This window comes from Peromyscus californicus, unplaced genomic scaffold, assembly GCF_007827085.1.
Source record: "Peromyscus californicus insignis strain IS unplaced genomic scaffold, ASM782708v3 Scaffold_10__1_contigs__length_136768540, whole genome shotgun sequence".
In the NCBI taxonomy this organism is placed as follows: Eukaryota; Metazoa; Chordata; class Mammalia; order Rodentia; family Cricetidae; genus Peromyscus; species Peromyscus californicus.
In genome coordinates, this window is record NW_026294391.1 from 104,631,900 (window position 1) to 104,654,356 (window position 22,457).

Genomic DNA, 22,457 nt, shown 5'->3' on the forward strand with positions numbered 1-22,457 from the left:
GATTGGATTCCCTCGATCTGGAGTTACAGGCAGTTGTGAACTACCCAATACAGGTGCTAGGAACTGAGCTGGGATCCTCTGCAAAAGCAATATGTACTTATAACCACTGAGCCATCTCTCCAGCCCCCAGAAATTCTTAATAATACATATGGCTTATAAATTCAAGACCACAAAGTAGGAATATATTCTATAGAACCATATAGTGGGCTTCTCAAAAAAAGTGTCATTACCATTCTAGGTGGCACTGATAACTATTTCTTTTGTATACCAAAATGGGGGTGACACATCAATTAGGTTTTTTGTTTCTTTGTTTTTTTTGATCAGTTCAACCTCGCTAGCAGTTGTACTCAGTGCAGGCCACAAACTCCAAGTAGAATTTGAGTAGGATTTGACAAATTGGAGCATATTCAGAGGAGGATGGTTAGAATGATGGTGGGCCTGGACCTGGGTCCATATTATACATCTAAAGAATAGCGGGTCCATATTACACATCTGAAGAATAGCTGATACTAGGGATAGTTAGTCTGAAGAAAAGTAGTTGTAGTCTTATCTGTATATGTCTGATGGTTTGCTATTAGAACATGAATTAAATATTTGAGCTTCAACCCTTGCCTCTAGAAAGAATCAACAGATGGTGAAAGCTACAGGGAGGCAGATTTGTACTCAATAAAATAAGGACATTTCTAATAGAATCATCTAAAATAGAAGGCACTGTTTTCTGACAGGACGAGGCAATAATCATCAGCAGTATTTAAGAGGACATGGTATGTCAATCAAGTTACAATGAAGATATTTGCATGATTTAGGAGCCTAGAGGGGTTGGACTAGTCCAACAAATACACTAAAAATGTAAGAAAGGCCGGGCATAATAAACCTGCCCATTATCACAACAATTTAAAAGGCTGAGGCAGAAGCATTGCATGAGTACAGAAGTTCAAGGCCCAGTCGGACAACATAAATATAGAAAGACTCTGTCTCAAGGAAAAAGGATGTGTGAGAAAATTCAAACAGAATGGGAAGTAGAAGTGTAAATTTCTAACTAATAATTGGACTAAGTCTTTAAACGGTGAATTTTTCAAGCCTATAAAAAATGACATACAGATAGCCATGGTAAACCAAATAAAAGCTTTTAAAATTTGCTTTTATTTGAGGCCCCCCTCACTTTCTCCCCCACAGCGTGAGCTACAAAATGAAAGAAATGTTTTTCAAATCATTTACGGCATGTTACCAAGCTTGAAGTTCTTTTCTGTCCATGACAAATTCTAGGGCTGAGTCTAAAGCACCATAAGAGCATCTATTTTCCACCTAGCTATAGAAATTATTTTATTTACTATGAACTGGTCACTGGCTCCATTAGTTTTTCAATTAAGAGTCTTGATAGCTCCCATGTTAAGTGAGTTGTAAGTCAAGATGAGCCCGTGACTATGTTAGATGATTGACAGTGATAGAGGGTGAATGGTACAGTCCAAAGTTGAGAAGAAGAATGAAATCCTGTTGACAATGATGATTCCTAGGAACTCAGTACCAATACTGCTTACTCAGTGACACTCAGAGAGCAGTTCTGATGATTTTTCTAAGGGAATTTCAGCTACTTTCGTTGATTCTTTGCACACCCCTATGAAGTAGGCAGGACAGATGGCACAAATGACAGGCCTGGAAGTTCAGGGAAGTAACAGGCCCAACGGGAGTCAACCAAGGTATTTGGGGGCATCATAATAGCAATGATTGCCATGCAGTAGAAATTCAAACTTTATTAGATGAATGACTGAATTAATGAATAAGCAAACAAATTTTAAACCCATATCTGACTACTGAGCTTCAAAAGTTTAACCATATTATCTCAACATAAAGGGGTTGACCCATTTCAATACATTCCTGAACATTTCTAACACTGTTGTTCTAGAAAGATCATTTATAGTAAAAGGTAAAAAAATGAGTTTTCCAAAATACATGTATTTGTATGTTAATGTATTTATAAGCCATTATATTCAAGTAGGATCAGAGTGTTTTCTCTGTTGGCATTTAGATACATGCCACGTAATTGCAAAAAATAACTAGTTAGACTGTCAGAAGGCAGTGCACTCCTGAGAGCAGAACAAAGTGTTCAAGGGAATTAACCTCAAGACAGTAATTAAACCGTGGAATCGTCAGCTTGAGAGTGGGGCTGACACCTTGTTCTGACTCAAAACTACAAACACCCACTACGGTTATGGAGCTCCAAGACCGAAGGCCATCAAGGTTAGTGGGAGCTGATCTGTATAAACCCAGGGATGCTGTAAGCTAACTTCTCTTCCACACAAGCTCTACTACATCTCTCTTCTATCTAGTTCCCCTTCCCATCCATCCCCAGATTAAATATAGACAATTAAAACGCAAAGCCAGGGATGTAAGTACTAATTTAGTGGGCTTTGAAGTGTCCAAAATATCTACTTTTCTTAAGTTTCCACCATTAAAAGGACTCTTTGGAAATTTTGTAGATATCTAAGTGTGGGTTAAGGTTTTTTTTTTTTCCATCAGGAAGGAAGTCATCAGGTAAATTTGTGGTTCTCGATGTGTGGGACAGACAGAAGTCTCCTGTACATAGGAAACAGGTTTTGAAGCATTTTGAGTTATCATCCCTGTTGTGAAGAGGTACTCATGGAACCCAATGAATAGAGGCCAAAGATGTTACTAAAGGCCCTATAGTCTACAAGATAACTCTCATAATGACATTCCAAACAAAATGTCAAGAATGTCAAGATTGAGAAAACTTGAGTTGACTCCTTTGCAAAGTTGTTTTCATTGGTCTATTAACAACTCATTCATTCACAGAAATAGTCCTCACAGAAATGGAAATTAAGATGCCTATATTTAGAACAATTAGCCAGAACATAAAGGAGAAGAGGAATGTGAAAAAAGAAAAGATACTGCAAGCATGTGCCCAGTTAAGAGGCTACTGTCATAAGAAAGACTGAGAGTGTGCACTGAAGGTGAACAGAGGATAAATACTCTTCAGTCTTTAGAACAGAGGTTCTCAACCTGTGGGGCGTGACCCTTTGTGGTCAAATGGCTTTTCCATGGGGATTACCTAAGACCATCAGAAACACGCATATTTACATTACATTTCATAACAGTAGCAAAATTATAGTTATGAAGTAGCAAAAATATAGTTTTATGGTTGGATGTCATCACAACATGAACTGTTCTAAAGGTCTCAGCATTAGGAAGGTTGAGAACCACTGGGTTAGAGGCTAGGTAGATGAAGCATTACAAAACAGTAGAACAAAGGAGTGAGGAAGAAAGTGAAAGCAGATATGACCTTTCAGACTTTACCTTGGGTGACGGGATAAAGAGTGACAGGTCAGAAGAAACGTGGACAAGAGAGAAGATTCATGGGTTGAGGATGGAAATAAGAAATCGGTCTGTGATGCCTTGGGGTTGTTTAATGAGGAGTTGGAAATGTGGATCTGGAACTCATAAGTATCTACTTAAAATTCATCCACATGGAAGTAAAATGAGGTAAAATCTGCTGCCTGGCACATAGCAGGATATAGCTTTTGTAAATATTTGTTGAAAGAACATTACATTTGGTACAAGAAGAGGGCCAGGGACAATGTCTTTGAGAACATCTTCATTGAATGGTTGGGATAAGAGGAAACTGAAAAGGCGGAGTGAGGAAAGTCAAGTGAGCAGATTTTTATTTTTAATTTATTTTATGTGTGGATGTTTTGCCTGCATGAATGTATGTATACCACATGTGTGCTTGCTGCCCACAGAAGTCAGAAAAGGGTATCAGACTGCCTGGGACTGGAGTTACAGACTGCTGTGAGCCACCATGTGGGTGCTGGGAATCAAACCCAGGTCCTGTGGGAGAGCAATCAGTGATCTTAACCACTGAGCCATCTCTCCAGCCTCAACATGGCCAGAATTTAATCCTGTGGAAATAGAAAGAAGAATTTCAAGAGGCAGGATTTTATCAATGATATCAAATGTGCTCAACATTCAAGATCCATGATAACCACTAATAAAGCTGGATGTGGCTCTGAAGGTCATCATCCAACTTGACAGAGCAGTTTCAGTAGACAATGGGAGCAGAATAGAGGTTGAAGAACATAGGACTACAAGGTCTCCATCATTAGGCAGAACGAAAGAAGACTTAGAACAACAGTTTATGGAGAAGTCAGTGATTTGGGGGTGATTGGTCAGCCTGACAGGAAGAAAGCAACTTAGACTAAAGACACATATTGGTGTACACACATTATGTCTTTTCTGAGTGTATTGTTGTATTATTGAATATCTAGTAAAAAATCAAGGAGGACTTGTGGAATTGAAATAATATGCATTATGTGCATTATTTGGGCACTTGAAAGACCCAAAAGGCAAAGATAGGCTTCATTAGACATGTCTCACAGGTAAAATAGTGAGCTCCCTTCATACTGAGAAGTTTGATCCACAGTCACCAAACCAATTAACACATTAGTTTAATAGTTACACCCATAAAACATTACCCCCAATTCACAGTTCTAAAACAGAATACATTTATTATTGTCCAGTTACAGATACCGATTTTGTCATATTAAAAACAAGGCGTTATCAGGACTGCATTCTGATCCAGATCTCATAAAAAGGAACTCATGTGAATGCCTTTTCTGACTTTTAGAGGGCCCTCCCATTCCTTGGCCCATGAACTCTTTCTGATTCCAAAGCTAGGAATGGAGAATTAAGTCTTTCTCATAACCTAGCACTCTAATATGTACCCTTCTGTGCCTTTGTCTTTCACATTTGAGTATATCAGGCTATACAGATAATCCAGGACAACCTCACTATTTTAGAATCAGATGTTTAGCAACCTTAATTTTATCTACAGCTTTAATTTCCCTTTACTATTTAACTTCACCCACAGATTTGTGTGATTAAGATATGGACATATTTGGAAAGGGCACAAGTTTGCCAACCACATAGGAGATAGGGATATGATTATGGGTAGTGATATAATCTTCTCTGTGGTACATATTGCCAAAGTTATGAACATCATCTTTTCAGACCCTACATTCAATGCCAGGAAGCAGAAATAATATGGAGAAAAGTACATACTGCCTAAGATAGCACATGGAGTAGGTTCTCCTTTTCATACACTATGTGAATAGTCTATTATCTGGACCTTTCAGGGTATTTTTCATAGTCTACTTGGTGTTATTATCAAATTATTCTTTTTCCCCTTTGTTCCAACTGGCGAATCAAAGTATAGGCATCTTAATTCCTGTTTGTGTGAGGACCTGCCCTGTGTGTGAGTTGTCAATGAACTAAGGAACAAAACCTTTCAAGTGAGTATGTCTGAGTATGTCTCTCTATATGTGAGACTGACCTTATCCCTAACATAACACATGTACACACACACACACACACACACACACACACACACACACACACACACACAATCACACACATCGCATATCACAAGCACACCACATACACACACATATTCATTTCACCAGACTAGGAATCCACTGTGAACTAATGGAACAGCTTTAGATAAAATCACTAGTCTATATGATCTCTTCAAGTCTCTCCCAATGCTGTGCTTCATTGATCTGCTAGAATTCAATATACTCTGGTATTATGTAAAGAAGCTTCTCCTGATCCGGCTAGATCAGTTCCTTCATGGCTCTATTGTTCTGCTTTGTACTTGCTTCACATGTTAAGTCAGCAAGAGACTTCAGTTTCCTTTTTTCCACTTGATTCAAAAGAGTATGAAAAGTGTTCTGTAAATGATCCACAATATTGTTATTTGGATATTTGAAATAATTGAGTTGTTTGACATTTTTAATTATGCTTTTCAGAATATGAGTGCTATAATTAGATGCTATGTTGTACATTAATGGTACCTGTCCCAACTTTACAGATTTGAGGGACTCTAAATAAAAGTGTGACAGCTGGGTCCAGCCTTACTTGTCACTCTCCACTAAAAAGAACACAGCTGGAGTACTATAACACAGTCCCTAGGAAAACAAGAGATAGTCAGAAATGGCATCTTCAATGGGAAACATTTGGTTTTTGTAAGTGGGACAAGATAGAGACATGCATTCCTAAAAGAAAAATAACTAATCTTCATTACATTAAGAAGGTTCAGAGGCCACAGGCCAGAAGAGTATTTTACTGGTACACAGGCATTATATAGGAAGAACAAGAGGCAGAGGACAATAGCACATTCTTGAGTCAAATTAGCAGGATTTCTTTTGTAACACATTATTACCCAGGAACAAGAATGGGAAAGCACAGTAAAGAAATGGATTGGACAGGCAAAAGAGAAGACAGGTTGTGCTACCTAGGCATGCAGTGTGAGACTAGGGGCAATGACTGCTGGGGGCGGGGGGGGGGGCGGGTAAAACAATGTGATTGAGTTAACAGAGCAAAGTACACTGAGGGAATAAAAGGTATATGAAACTAACATACTTCATGTTTTACTTGTTTATATCACTTGTTGGATTTTCCTGTCAATAATATATAAGATGTATGAGAACAGGATAGTTTTTCATACCTCTAAATGCCCATCTAGCTCATAGTAGAAACCCAACTAACATTTCTGAGTAAATTAAGAGCTAGTGTTAATGGAGTGTCTCTATTTATCCACACTAGATGCCTCTCATCACCTTACTCAGTTTAATTTTCACAACAGTGCTAACATAATCACTAGTACTATTTCAATTCTATAAAAAAGAAACAAGGTCAGAGGCACAGAAATAAGTAGTAAGTAACTTACCTAACAAGAGATAAATACAAGATTCATCATCTAGGCTTATAGTAGTTACTTTTCCCATTGCTATGAGAAAAACTTCTGGCAAAAACAACTGAAATAAGAGTTGATTTTGAATCACAGTTCAAGGATAAGTCCATCAAGGTAGAGAATTCATTGGGGCCAGGAGCATCACACTGGCTGATCACATTGTATCTGTAGTCAGAAAGCACAGAGAGATGAATTCTGCTGCTCTTTTTGGTTTAACCTTTTTATTCAGTCCAGGAAACCAACCCATGAGATGGTGCTACTTGTGTTTAGGGTGGCTCTTTCCATCTCAATTAAACAACCTAGAAACTCTCTGAAATGCACGTCTCCTAGGTGATTCTAGATTTTATCAAGGTCACAATCAATACTAACCATCACAACATTCTAACTTCCAAACCTGGATATGTCACAATGATCCTACCCAAGGCTCACAGATATTAACTAACCATTGGAACTAAGATCTGCCTGTCTTAAAAGATGGTGCCCTTATCTCTTTACTTATGCCTTTATAACATTGCCAAGATAAATTTCTCTTCCATCAGTATTTTACCAAGGATAGTCTTCTAAGATGTAAAAGAAGTGGGTATAGTTCACTAAGGATTCAGCAAAGGAAACAGACATCCCATAAAACATCACAAGCACCAAAACTGTCACCAACCTGCCACTGGCTCTTATTGGTTCTAGGGGCTGGAAGGGACTGAGAAAGGTAGCTGGGATCCATCTATATCCCTTTGGCTGAGAGTTAAGAGTTGAGGGTAAATTACTTTCATGCTAGGCAAATCCTAATCCACACTGCCCTAGATAGCTCCAAAATAGGGATGCTGAGGACATGCTGATAAAGCAATTCTAAGAGCCTGATTCATAATTCATTGTGTGACCTTGTGCAAGACACTTTTTTATATCACAGTTTCTTTATGATAGGGAGTGTCAGACCAGTGGAAATCTCTTCAAACACATGAGCTCCACTTTGTCTCTTTTTTATATTTGTCTCCCTATATAGGTATTGAACTTTTGCACATAAAATTTCATTTCAAGCAGGGCTGGTGGCATATGTCTTTAATCCCAGCTCTCAGGAGTCAGAGGTAGACAGATCTATGTGAGTTTGAGGCTAGCCTGTTCTACATAGCAAATTCCAGGGAAACATGGTGGCGTTCTATCTTCATTTCAAAGAAGACTTCCAGGGAAACATTGTGAGACTCTCTCTTCATTTCAAAGAAATGTTCCAATACCAACAACTATGCTTGAAAAAGCAACAAATAAGGAAACAGCTCATTAGATTCCTTTCATCTCACTTTAGGAATCTAAAAACATACTTTCTGTTCAATTAAACTTCTGAGAATTTTATACATGAGTATAGTATTTTCATCATTTCCACCCCCTCTCTCCCCTTCCAACTCCTCCAATGCCCCCCAACTCCCTTTCAAAATTATGACCTCCTCTTTCATATTGATGTTATATATTATACATAAATAAAGTACACTAATAGCTGTGGATATCGTTGTATGCTGTGAATGTGTTGCTCTGATTGATTGATAAATAAAACACTGATTGACCAGTAGCCAGGCAGGAAGTATATTATAGGCGGGACAAAGAGAGAGGAGAATTCTGGGAACAGGAAGGCTGAGTCAGGAGTTGCCAGCTGCCAATGCCATGAGAAGCGAGATGTAAAAGTACAGGTAAGCCACAGGTCACATGGCAACTTATAGATTAATATAAATGGGTTAAGTTAAGATATAAGAACTAGATAGCAAGAAGCCTGCCATGGCCATACAGTTTATAAGTAATATAAGTCTCTGTGTGTTTACTTGGGTCTGAGCAGCAGTAGGCCCAAGCTGGACTGGAGAAAACTCCAGCTACACTAATATTAATATTGGTATGCATACACATATACAGTGTGTGTGTGTGTGTGTGTGTGTGTGTGTGTGTGTGTGTGTGTGCATGTGTGTGTGTGTGTGTGTAAAATGGAGATTATTCTATGGGTAAGTTCAATGTTCCATTCAGTTGTACTCTCTGCAGCCAAGGATGATTGGAAGAATCTGCTATGAGAGGTGCTGGCAAGTTCTCCTGTGTTCCAGCTTCTTTTAGAAACTGCTACAACTGTCCTCTTGTGCCAGCTCTCCCCACTGACCTTATGCTTTCTGAGCCTTCTATTTATGCTCTCTAAACTTATTGTAGTAGATGGAACAAAGGAAACGCTCTACAAGTGTCAGTATTTGCTGGGACTTTGCTTTACATGAAGACAGTAGAAATACTGAGGTTTTCTTAACACTTGTTGATATCCACCATCATGTGTCTGTCTTTAGGACTTGGGTAGAGTTTGTCAGAACAAGTGAAATAGAAGAGACACATACAGCTAAAAAGTTATTAGTTATGTTACAGTTCTTGGATTGAGTGATGAGTTTCTGGATGCTTATTATACTCTAAATAAATAAGCAAATTCAATGAAGTATGAAAGCTTCATAAATGACTCCCTAGTCTCAAAATAATAGATATAAGAGGAAAACAACACTTATTTTTCTATTAACCAGAATGTCATCACTATAATTTATTTTCATTTATTTGCCAAAAGCAAACTATTCAGAATGGGGTTCTCCAAGCTAAAATCATGTTGCATCTCTTGAAAGCCTGTTTTATATAGGGCCCCTGGGTCTTCCTTTCATGCTTTCTAGTTGGTATGGAGCTGACAACTATCAGTTATCCATGAATCATTTTGTTTGAAGGAACATGATTGCTTGTTCAAGCCTTTTAGTACCATGACCATTAATAGGGGTAGCTTCTTTCTTGAATTATAAGTAAAAGAAGGATGCTCAGTTAGTTGAATTTGAATTTCATATAAATCACAAATAAACATTACTGTATGAATTTGAAACATGCTTATACTAAAACTAATTTATTATGTATATTAAATGCAAATTTAATTGGACACCTATCTTTATTTGCTAAATATAAAAACCCTATCTCATACAAGTGAATACTTATTTAATGACACTGTTGGATTTGGGCTGCAAGGACTGTAAGTTTTAGAGTTCTCATTTCTCTACTTAGTAACTGAAGCATTTTTGGTCTCCATATTAGCAACTAAATAGTAAAGGTATCAATACTTCATGAGATCCATGGATAAATTAAATGAGATTATAGCTGTACTCCAAACACAGTGCCTAGTTAAATTTTATTTATCACTCATTGATTACTATTTTAAATAACTGTTACTAATTCTGCTATGTGTTTTTATCATTAGTATGGCTGTAAGCATTATTATTGGTCAGTATTTGACCTGACATCACAAGCCCTCAATTTACATGATTAAACATAGAATGGAATTTTCTTTAGTATTTCCCCTCATGATAACCACAGATCTTTTTGTTTCTAAGTACTCCCTGTGGTCCTCATCCACTAGCTGCCATTCTTTAATTAAAATAAAGAACCCTTCTGTCCATATGTTTTGAGGCCATTTAGAATTCCTCAAATCAAAGGCAGTGGTCTACTACGCTGGAGATGGTGCTAGAGATGGTGGAGTAAATGATAATCTTTGTAATGTCTCCCTCAAGCTAATGACTAATTAGTTGACTCAGTGAGTGACCCTAATCAACAGAGATTTAAATAGCTTGTGTGGAAAGCAAGATATTACAGATATCAAGAACTTTATTTCTCATAATGTGAAGATATGATTTAAACTGCTCTCTACTTGCCTACCCTCCTACTTCAATGTTTCCTTTCCTTATGTTGTTTAATGATGTTACTATTTCTCTTCTCAGGGAGGATCCCAGGTCCTATAATTCTCTTCTCTAACCCACTCATTCCCATCACCACTTATCCTTCTGCTTTCCCACTCATCTCAACAACTAATTGGACATATTAATTTGTTTCACCATGATAATGGCTTTAATGATTCTACTTAATCCCTCTCCCAAGACACAGACTTTTCTAACACCATGAAATGAAAGAAATGAGCCTACCACTGGAATCTATGGTTTCATAGCAGATAAGGGAGACCAGGCAGGACCTCTTAAATCACATTGCATTATGCCTGTTATGTCTGCTTCGCATGAATGGAAGGGAGCAGTGGTGCAGATAATCTAAAGATCATTTCCACTTGGTTTGGAAATGCACCACACAGTGTTGTTGTAGCTGATTTGCTTTGCTAATTATGTTCTACTGCAGCTAATATTGAAATTGGTTCACATTTTTTAAGCTCCTCTGGGCTAGAAGAGAGAAGAGGCAGTGGCATGGCCCACTTTGAAATGAAGGAAAACTGACAACGATGAGAGGGCCCTGAAATTTTTCTATGTAGGCTAATGAGTCCACCAGATAAATGGAATAGGATCAAAGTAGAACTTGGCTAATTATACCTGGACAGAATAAGCTGCCAACTGCCTCCTGTGGTTAAATGGCCACTGAAAGGTCAGTCATTCTCACAGCCTGTCCACAATCTAAAATCCTCTAAATTAGTACTCTACATGAAGGGTCTTTGTCATAATACAACTGCGGTTATAGTACCATATAACAGCAAGAATAACACCTTTCGAGGTAGACACATAGCGGTTAGTCTGACTCAATCTGCATCCACTGTGTTGACCTAGGAAGATAAGAACTGACGGGGTGGAAAGGCAAGTGTGCCTTTATAGTGGCATGACCACACCTAGGAGCCACTGGGCAACCATTGAGGGAAGATAAGAGCTTGAAGTGCCTTGGAGGTGAACAAGGAGACTTGTAAAAAATAAGACAACTGTCACTTCCTCCTTTTCTGAGTTTCTTGGCCACTGTAGACACAGATAATATGTAACTATTGCCAATAAACATTTCTCTTTCTTAACTATTTTCCTGCAGGGCAACTGGACTATTAGAGGACTCTATATATTTCTCTAGAGTCTTGGCTTCTTATTTTTGGTTTGTTGTTGTTTGTTTGTTTGTTTGCTTGCTTGCTTTGGGACATGGGTAATTTAGAGATTAATTGTGCACTGGCTTTCTAACCTTACAAGCTGCCACAGGGGACAACTGACCTATTGACATGTATTCCTTTCTTTCTCATTGCAGTCTGCTCCCAGTTCTCCAGAGGGGTGTATGCTATCTTTGGATTCTATGACCAGATGTCAATGAACACCCTGACCTCCTTCTGTGGGGCCCTGCACACATCCTTTGTCACACCTAGCTTTCCCACTGATGCAGATGTGCAGTTTGTCATCCAGATGCGCCCAGCCTTGAAGGGGGCCATTCTGAGTCTTCTGGGCTACTACAAGTGGGAGAAGTTTGTATACCTCTATGACACAGAACGAGGTAAGAAGATATATCTAGTTTCCTCTATGGGTATTCATGTGATAGTGATTTTCAAACATCATCACACATGTACCCCTTTCTTCCAGTAGATAAAGTTTAATTCTCCTTTAAATTTGTTTTCAGTATTCAAAATAAATCAAACATGAAAATTAAATCAATAGTAACTTTAGAACCTAATTTTCCAAGTCATATACATATTTCCTCACTAAAACGTGACTTCGGATACACCCTTTAATATTATTTTTGTAAAAGAACTCATCCAGATTAACTTTATATATGTAAAATAAAGCATAGAACACTATCAAATGAAGTTTTGATCCAAAAAAATAAAAACTTCCACATACTACTATGCGTGTACATGTGTGATCTACTGTGCCACATTGTATATGGAAGCCCAATCTGTAAGGTTTCAGAAAATGAATCTGGTGAGACTATGATGATTGCCCTTTCAAGATATACTAATTAATATGTTGAAATGCACACATCGTAATACAACTAAATGTACCCCCAAATCATGTTGTTTTTGGTGTTTCCCTCAATGAAACTGAGGGCCCTTATTATTATGACATTCCATCAATGTTCTTAAATCAGTAATTTGCCTGTAGACTAAATATGGATGGTTCTCTCTGACTCTATGGTTTCAGATTCAGGGAAGGAAGAAACAAATGAAAGGCCTGTCTTCCTGGTCCTTAGGGTAGCTAAAGCAAAGCTCTTCCTGATCAACATAACTGGAAATGCTGGTTTGCTCCTGAGAAACAAGAGTATTATTCATGTTCCCCTTATTTAGCTGTAGTACCAGATTGTATCACGAAACACCAAACCCAGGTTTGCCTAGGAGACGTACCAGCAAAGAGGGGCTGAAATTCACTAATCAGGATCAGGATCTTCGAGTTGATCAAGTCTCTGGTGCTCTCTTGACCTTGGTCTCCTCACCTAAAGCGTGTCTCTCTTTTTTTTTTTTCTCTAAAACTCTATGAGTCTGTGATTTTTTTTTTTTACAGCATACCAGACACAAGAAACTTTGTATCTTGGAGCTAATTGGAACTTAGATATTATCAGTGAATTAATCTAATGATTCTGTAAGCTACTATCTACCCTTAATGGTGTATTCTACCTCCAAGACTGATTCATATAAAATATAGTTCCAATAAGGGTGAGCAAAAAAGCAAAAATATCATTCATGTGACAATTCATGCTATAGTAGATTCTGATTGTTTTAAAGATTGTAAAAAGGTAGCATTCCAGAAAAGTGATTTTCAGAGACGACTCCTTAGAGTAAATGGGTCTCTACAGCAGAATTTCTTGAGGAAGGGAAAAGAGAAGCAGCACAAGGCCTCAACTCTAAACAAAGAGTTACCAAGTAGTCAGCCCTGAGATCATATACATACAAATAACATTACATGGACTGAACAGGTTGTGTTTATGTGTTTTGGAATATTCTTATGTATGTGACAAACAATGAAAGAGAAAGAGACCATGAATTTAGAGACATCAGTGGGTAAAGGTGAATGAGGGGCTGGGGGCAGAGAAGGGAAGAAGGGAAATAATGTAATTACAGATTCAAAACCAAAAATTATTACATATATTTTAAAAGAACAAGGACAAGGGACAGAGTAAGGAGTTATGTGTGTTCAGCAGTGCCTTGATTCGCTAGGGTAACAAGATTGTTTAAACGTTTAAAATTTCTAATTCACAATGTACTCTATTTTAATGTATTTCCTTCCATTTAAAACACTGAGAGTGATTTAGTTAATTTCCATATATTGCATTTAATGCAATATGGAGCATTGTTGTTTTCAGAACTGAAGACTGAAAATCAGCAGCTTCTCTCCTGAAACTCTTGTTTTAAATTAGAGATCATTTCTGTTAATGCTATAACTTCATTCATTCCAAAGAAGACGCATTGCATGCATTCTCTCATCAACATCTATAAACAATCTCTGCTCATTAGATCTCTACTGTGAAAAAGAAAGCTTATGCCATCTAAGTCTGCTTCTTATCCTTCCTTTAATCCTTAAACCATCTCATTAAATAGTTTGAGCAATTCTATGGTCTGACAGCCAAAACAAACCTTTCTGATTGATGTAAAGCCATGTTTATCTCCTCTTTAGCTATTTACCAGGTGGGATTAATCTATTATGTTTTTGAGAAATACATTGCATAACTTTAACATTAATGTCCATTTTTGGAAAGTCTTCTCAAAACATTGTACCAAAAACTATCCAAAAATTTTAATAACTTTCTATTACCCACATGGGAAAAAACAGTATGCTTCTGCCTCAGCCAATTAAAAGTCCTGTTTTCCCGATGCAACCTTATAAGGCTCCTGTAGGTAGTTCCTATTTGTCACTATTGTCAGAGTGTTCCAGACCCATGCCTCTGCTTTGTTGACTTCACTTATTCTGCTACTGCCTGAAATACTCCTATATCTTGATTATGAAAATTGTTTCAGTTTTTCTAACTCCATAGCAAACTGTACATCCTTCCTTATTCATTTAATAATTATTAAGCTTTCAATGTTAAACAAGACATATATGATTCCTACTGACATAAAGCTTACCTTCTAGAGACAGAAAAAAATTAAGTAAATAATACACTATTATTGTAAATTTAGATAGTGTTCAATGAAAGAAGCAAAGATTATAATGCTTGGACCTAATTTATAAAGGGTGTTCAGTGACAGCCTTATTGAGGATGGGCATTATAATCTGGCAACTAACAAACTGAAGGACATAACCTAATGTGGAAACAGTGCAAAAAACCTGTAGAAACTAATGAAACACCAGTGTGTGTAAAAATTAGTGAGAAGAGGATGGTTGGGGAGATAGAGAAGAGCCATATTTTAGTCATAGAGTATGACCAGGAATCGTGGTAAGGAGAGTGGGTTCTACAGAGGGGAGGTATTGCAAGATTCTAAGCTGAGGGGTCAAACAACTTAATTTAAGCTTCTATAGTTAACAGAATGGTAAACGAAGGAAAATTAGTAGAAAAAAGACATTGTGGTCATTGTAGTCTTGCAGGTCAGAATGATGACAACCTGAACAAGGCTGGAGGTACAGAAAAGTATAAGGAGTAAAAATGGTGATGCTATTTACTGAACCTGTTTTGAGGAGCAGGAATTTTGCCTACCTCCAAACACCCAGAGAACCCTTTTGTCCACACCATTCACTTAGCACTTAACATAATGGCCTCTGCATTGTTACTTCATTTGGTCTGATATACACTACCCCAACCCCTTATCTCCAATGTGATACTAAACAGCTCTTTAAATAATTCAGTAACATATTTGTTCTGTTTGTTTTTTTAATCTAAAAAAGTTGCTTTTTTATGATTAAGAAATTTTTTATTCATTTTCCATACCAAACACAGATCCCCCTCTTCCCTCCTCCCACCTCTCCAGCCTACTCCCCATTCCCCCATGCCCTCCTACAAGAAGGTAAGGTCTCCCAAGGGGAGTCAGCTTCAATGATCATCTATTGGTTCAGTAATAAAATGATGGGGAGATATTATAGCATCAAATAGAATTTTATAATACTTGAAATTACACTAGATGTGGAAGACAAAGAGAGACAGACGGATCCCTGATAATTACTTTCAAATAAGCTAAATATACAGTGTTGTAACTGTTCTGGTTAGGTCCAGAGATGAATAAGAAGCCAAAGAATGGGTTAAACTTCAGAGGTCATTTGAAATATATGTTGCACAAGCATGACCATTTTTCTCTGGTGTTATCAAACACTGAATGAATTTGAGGGATACACTGGCTCTGCTTTGATTTCTGTCTGCAGAGGAAGATCTGATTCAGGATTTGCAAGTCACTGCTTCACTTAGTTAATAAAATGTCACCTTGCTTCATTAACACCAAGTTAGAAAATATGCATTTGGTTCTATATACATAAAAGGTCAGTTCTTAGGAAAATTATGAGGTTGACTAAGTATGTCACCTACCTTCTCTATAACCTTTCCTTTTATTGACTTCTCTGTCCCTTGTTTACCTAGTGCTCCTCACTGTACATCTCTATGCCTGCCCTCCCTGCTAGGATCAAAACTACATCTCTGCCTACCCTTCCTCCACACCTTCACAAATCTTCATGTCCTGTATTTTGTTGCCCTTGATTAATAGTCTTTCTCTGCTAATGACAACACCTCAGCTCACCAATTTATTCATGCCAATTTATATGGTTACTAATGACTTAGTGTATTCAGGAGAAAATAAATTTCTATTCAGGCAAGGAACTTCTGTAGAAATAAAACCTTAATCCAAAGATGCCTCACTTTTTATTATTATCACTTTTAATTGGCACATACTAGTTATGCATATTTATGAGAGACAATGTGATATTTTGATGCATGTATACATTGCGTAGTGATCAAAATTGGGGTAATTAGCATATGGGTCACCTCATCTATTTATCATTTCTTTACAGCGAACACACTCACAAAACTCCCTTGTAGTTATTTTTGAAACATACAGAATGCTGTTAACTGTATTAATGTTTCGGGGCAACAGAACACTCACTCCTTTCTAATTGTAACTGTTTACCCACTGACCAACCTCTATCCAATTCTTTTCCCTGTCTCTGGTAACCACTATTCTATTCTCTGCTTATATAAATCAACTTTAATCCCGAGCTCTCAGGCACCAAAAATCCAATTTGGGAGGTTGCTCACATATACACATTCCTATACAGAAAATTCTAAAACCATTCCAAGAAAATGGCCACTTCTTCCAGTTATTACACATATTTTGGGGTGCAAGTGTTCTAAGTAGTAACACAATCTCCTCCACGATAGTGACACATCTGAGAACTGAAGGCACAGAGTACCGGAGGCCTCTTCTTAGCTTCAGTGGGCAGAACACACGGAGATGAAAGAATCTGGCCCAGCTGTGACTGTGGACTTAGATAATGAGATAATCGTCTAGGTGCCCTTTGAGACAACTAGTGCCAACCCTCTTCCCAGCGTTCAATAAACTCCTGCTGTCTCCTGTTCTGAATCTGAAACTCCCTACTCAATTCCCAAGTAACTCTCTGAAAGTCAACAGCCTTTTACGAGACATTGTTATCTTATTTTAAAGGTTGTGGCAGGAACTGAGGAAGCTATAACAATTATTCTGTTGGTCAACATGCAATTATTGAGCTTTCTGTAGCATCAGGTTGCCTTAGCTCACTTGCAGGATTTTAAAGAAGCCAAGTTAGTCTCTGCCTCTGAGGAATTGACAATCCTACTGTGGAAACTGATTTGTTTCATGGCTCCAGGAAAAAAATTAAAACCAACTGTTGCCATCCCTACTAGTGATATTTGCATTCATTACAGCATGGGTTTTGGCAAAATAATAAAGGTTCTCAGACAGCTAAGATGCTGGGGAAGTTTTCGAAGATCCCTGAGGTCTTGAGTAGTAAAGAGATTCCTAAGACAAGGAGAAAGAGGCCTTTCCTCAGAGGATTATGAGTGTTTTCAGTGTGGTTGAGTTTGAATTCTCCTGAGATGAGCAGAGCTTCCTTTTCTCACACCTTTCTGCATGCTGTCATGCACACTATTTACATGGCTTAAGTCTGCAATGCTGTTTTGCCAAATAAGGTACACAATCTTTTCTTTCACTGTCTTCTATTCCTTCTCTCTCTCTCTCTCTCTCTCTCTCTCTCTCTCTCTCTCTCTCTCTCTCTCTCTCTCTCTCTCTCTCTCTGTTTTCCCCTCCCCTGCCCCCGCCCTGGAGCTGAGGACCAAACCCAGGCAGCACTCTACCACTGAGCTAAATCCCCAACCCCAAATACAAATCTGATTGTCCCATTATGCTTCCTATAGTCTAGATTTTACAGACTGGATCTTTGGGGACAATTTTTTTTTTTGGTTTTTTGAGACAGGGTTTCTCTGTGTTGTTTTGGTGCCTGTCCTGGATCTCACTCTGTAGCCCAGGCTGGCCTTGAACTCACACAGATTCGCCTGGCTCTGCTTCCCGAGTGCTGGGATTAAAGGTGAGCGCCACCACCGCCCCGGGCCCTTCTCTCTCTCTCAGCACACACACACACACACACACACACACACACACACACACACACACAGAGAGAGAGAGAGAGAGAGAGAGAGAGAGAGAGAGAGAGAGAGAGAGAGAGAGAGAGAGAGAGAACAAATCAGTAATTCTCATATAATACATGTGAGAGAATGCATGCTAGGCAAGCTTCTACCACTAAGGTCTATGCCTAGATCTCTAAAATTTTTGTTTAGAAAATGTCACTTTAAGTTGCCCAGACTGACTTTGAATTCACTTTGTAGCTCAGATAGACATGCACTTATGCTGGGGTATATCATATTTTTAAAATAAGAGCATCTGCCATTTCTTGACTTTGACAGTGTGTCCAGCATCATGGCCTCCTCCCAGTAACTGTTGAATAAAGGCTTGTTCACACCACCAAAAAAAAGGGGGGGGGTGCTGAAGAGATGGCTCAGAGGTTAAGAGCACCGCTTGCTCTTCCAAAGGTATATCATATTTCTAAAATAAGAGCATCTGCCATTTCTTAAGTACTTAATATATACTAGGTCTTGAGTTTATAGATTATCACATTTCATCATAGTAACGTCTATACATCTCTACAACTGAGGGAACCAAGGGAAAAAAAACCCTTTCAAATAATGGTTCTTACAGTTATATACAACATCAAAGTAATAAAACCACATATCACCCTAGGTCTGCCGTACTCTATAGACTATGTGCTTTTCTCCAGCTGGCATACTGCTTCCCACTGTCTTAACATTTAAAAACACCAGTTGCCTTTTCCTTCTTGTTTCCTGCAGCAGTTCTTCAAAGGACATGGCCCTTTGCTCCTCTCTACTTCAGTTGTATCTGTGCAGATGCAATGCAGTTCTCAATTTACTTCTCACAGTGTGGTGCTCACAAACAAATTTTACAAATAAAATTTGTAATTTTACAAATAAAATTTCACAAATAAAAATACAATATCTTTTGTTGTTGTTATTTTAGTTTTGTTTTTGTTTTTGAGACAGGATTTCTCTGTGTAGCCTGGGATATCCTGGAACTTGCTCTATAGACCAGGATGGCCTCAAACTCACCTGTCTCTGCCTCCCGGGTGCTGGGATTAAAGGCACACACCCACCACCAGTTGGCTTAAATATTGTATCTTATGGCACCAGAATATCATGGATCAAGGTAGACAGGACGCAAAAGACCCAAGTTAAAGAACAGAGGAGTCAAAAAGGTGAGAGCAGAGAAAGGACAAAGTTCTGGATGCAGGCAGAATGCAAGTTTTGAATGGACTGCTGTGATGAGGCCTGGATCTAAAGCAAAGAGAATTCGTACACTCATCTCTGTGGCTAAGACAGATTCTAGACCTCAGAAAGACATGAACCTGAAAATTCATACTGCTAAGGAGCTATGTCTGGTTGTGGCAAAAAGCAAGGAATGACCAATGGTTGGGTGACTATCAAAGGTTGCCTCAATTTTCCAGCCATCCTGTGAGTAGCAGGTGTCTCCATCAAAACAAATCTTGTTTTTTGTTTTGTTTCATCTTTTTCTCATCCACTTCAAGATCTACTGAAAGGATGTTCAAAGGTAATAGATGGCTCCAATTCTAGTCATGTCCATTTGTCTTTTGGGAAAAGAGAAGGCAAGAGAGTTTTTATTGAAATTCAAGTTCCTTTTTTATATCGGAATAAATTAGGAAGGCCCAGAGAGTACATTAGCCTGTGAGAGACAGATACTAAATTCCCCTGTTTGAGCAGCAGTAATTGGGGTTGACAGGACCTAAGACAGTTGGTAGTTTCTACAGGCTGCTTAATCTATTGTGATGAGTCTTCAACTATGAGAGCATCTTGAGAGCCTGTACAATAATACTAGTGAATGAATATTTGGACTGGATTGTGAATAAAAGACTGTACATATGTCTATAATGAGGGTTTCATTGAAAATGAAAATACTGAAGCTGTCATATTTTTAATACTTCGATTTGCACATCCTTGACTGCTTTGGGGCATAAAAAGAGAAAGTGCCGAGCAATTTGTTGTCAGCTCTTGAAATAAATTATCATTTAAACACTTCCTCTCCACAAAGGTTATTAGCTTAGTAGCTCCTTCATTCCTGGGGTTGGACTATCTGTAGGGGAAGAATTAAAAAAAAATCACAAGACATTAAAGTATCCTTTCAAAAGCTGAATATTAGTTACTGTGGAAATTGTTCTCTTAGTAGCTTAACATATTTTTGCTGTAGCTCTCCAATGCTGCAGATTAGACTGCAGCAACTATTAATAAATACTGTCATATTTTACAGCTGTCATGCAAAGCTGAAAAAAGGCTTCGCTGTGATTAGATCCTGTTTACTGTAATATTTCCAGCTCCAACTCAGAAAGGCAGTTTTCCTATAAAGGTATTTCCATAAGTAGAATATTTCTCCATCAAATGACATGACTAATTTTAATATATCGTTAACTCCTTGGTGGCAGTAAATTTGAGGTTGGATTGATTTCACAGCCAGAGGTACATTCATCTCCAAAGACACATTAAACCAAAATGTCAACTTTTCTCTCTTGGGTTGTCCTTCATATGCAGAGATGGTACTCCTGTCACAAGATGTGCATTGAGTCTCCCCTCCCTCTTTAAAGGAGACGTCTACACTATACTACTCGCCTTCTTTTGCTCTTCCTTTCCTGTGACCAACTGCATTGTTTACAAGATGGCTAGTCAGGATTAAAAGTAGGAATTCCTTCAATAGACTAGCTAGAAATTGTGCTTCCTTCCCCAGAATGTCATCATTGGAGAATAAGAAATAAATCTTTCATCCCACCACCACCAGCAGCAGCAGCCTCAGCTGTTTGGAACTGTATTCACATCTTTGGGAAAAGGAAGTGACAGCTGGCAGAGTTGTTTTTTGCTCTGACCTTCCATTGCTTCATTGGGTTCCTTGAGGAATTAACCTTCAATAGCTGAATATCTAATTCTTAATGAACGAATGTTCTTTAGACCATTAGGGGCTAGCTGCAATTTGCTACAATTTCTGGATTTGAGCCTGAGAGGTTCTTGAAAATGAGACAGATTGTGTAGTAATCCTGCAACTGTGACTTTGAGGTTTGTCTCTTGGAGCCCTGTAGACATCAATTCAAGTGGGGCCACAGTATGGGAATTACAGAAGACAATGTATATAAAGTCTTTAGTACCAAGCTGAACAGAATAACATGTTCAATGAATTTTAGCTCTTGTGATTTTATTATAGTTTCAAAACTTTCCTCTCGTTGGAGAAATAAGGTTGGGTCCCTTAGGGGATATATGGCAGTACATAGACACATTTTAGTAGTGGGAAGAAGCCAGGAATATTGTTACACATGCTGTAATGTACAAGACAGCATCCACTCTCCCAGCATGGAATTATTTGTTACAAAATGTTTGTGATGAGAAGGCAGTACTGAGTCAAAGGACTGGTTGCAGGAACTCTTCGAGAGACTGACTGTGAACCAACATAACATTAATTGAGAGTTTCATTGTGCCTACCTTGGTGTTAACAACAATGTTCAAAATGGGGTAATTTTTGAATAGGAATAGTTTACATCATGATAAGAGAGGTGGGTTAAGAGTAATGCACACGAAACAACAATGAGTATGAAATAGCATAAGGCAAGCGCTATATTGTGTGGTATGGATTCAAGTTCCAAGGGAGACCAAAGAAGATAGAGTTCCTGATGGGTAGGCTAGAGTCATCAGGGAAGGCTCCATGGAAAAAGATATGTCTTTGAGCCCACAATGGAACTGCTTCACCTAGCGATGATTCACCTTCATTGTTAATGCCAAGCTGGCTTCTAGAACCAAAACAACATGGCATTCCCATAAATGCTCTCCAACATAAGAGATCAGGACAAGACACACAATTAAAAAAAATGAAAAAGGAGCACTGTTCCTTTTGCAAAATGGAAAGCAATTACAGGACTGTTGAAAATAGGCAGTAAACAAAGAAAGGGAGGGCAATACTGGCAAAATTCCATTTTCTCAACTAATGCTCTAGCAAAAGTGCAATTTGCAGCAAAATCAACAGAGCTCTCTCCCCTTGTCATGCAGTCAAACATGTTGTTTGGTATCAGCATGGCTACACAGGATGCCTCAACTGAAACAAATTTACAAAAGCAAGGGAGACAGAGTATGAAGTGCCAGGGAGGTTGGGGGGGCGGGTGTGAATATGAGCTGCCAAGACAATTGCGGGGCAGTGGGGGGCATTTACATGGAGCATAGCCTGTCCACTCTGCAAATTCTCTGTGGAGCACCTTAGTTCATGGAAGAAGAGGGACTCAAATAGACTACTTTACTTCCCAGTTTTCCTGGATTCATTCCAATCAATAAGTTGCCAGTGTCAGCTGCTGTCCTGCTTTGTCGACTCCACAAACAAGCTGATGAATTCTCTGGTGCTAACTGCCTCAGCGGGCTTTCT

General features: G+C 38.4%; 1 protein-coding gene across 7 annotated transcripts in view; it reads left to right on the forward strand.

Annotated features, from left to right (window-relative positions):
• Positions 1 to 22,457, forward strand: part of Gria3 (glutamate ionotropic receptor AMPA type subunit 3) — a 277,312-nt gene that overhangs the window by 61,194 nt on the left and 193,661 nt on the right. For all 7 annotated transcript variants that reach the window (XR_008218287.1, XM_052738461.1, XM_052738452.1 and 4 more), the window contains one exon: positions 11,795 to 12,034. Coding sequence is in view for 6 of the 7 variants with exons in the window: in XM_052738461.1 (XP_052594421.1) it covers positions 11,795 to 12,034 (240 nt within the window). In the remaining variant the exon portion in view is untranslated. The remainder of the gene's footprint in view (positions 1 to 11,794; positions 12,035 to 22,457) is intronic.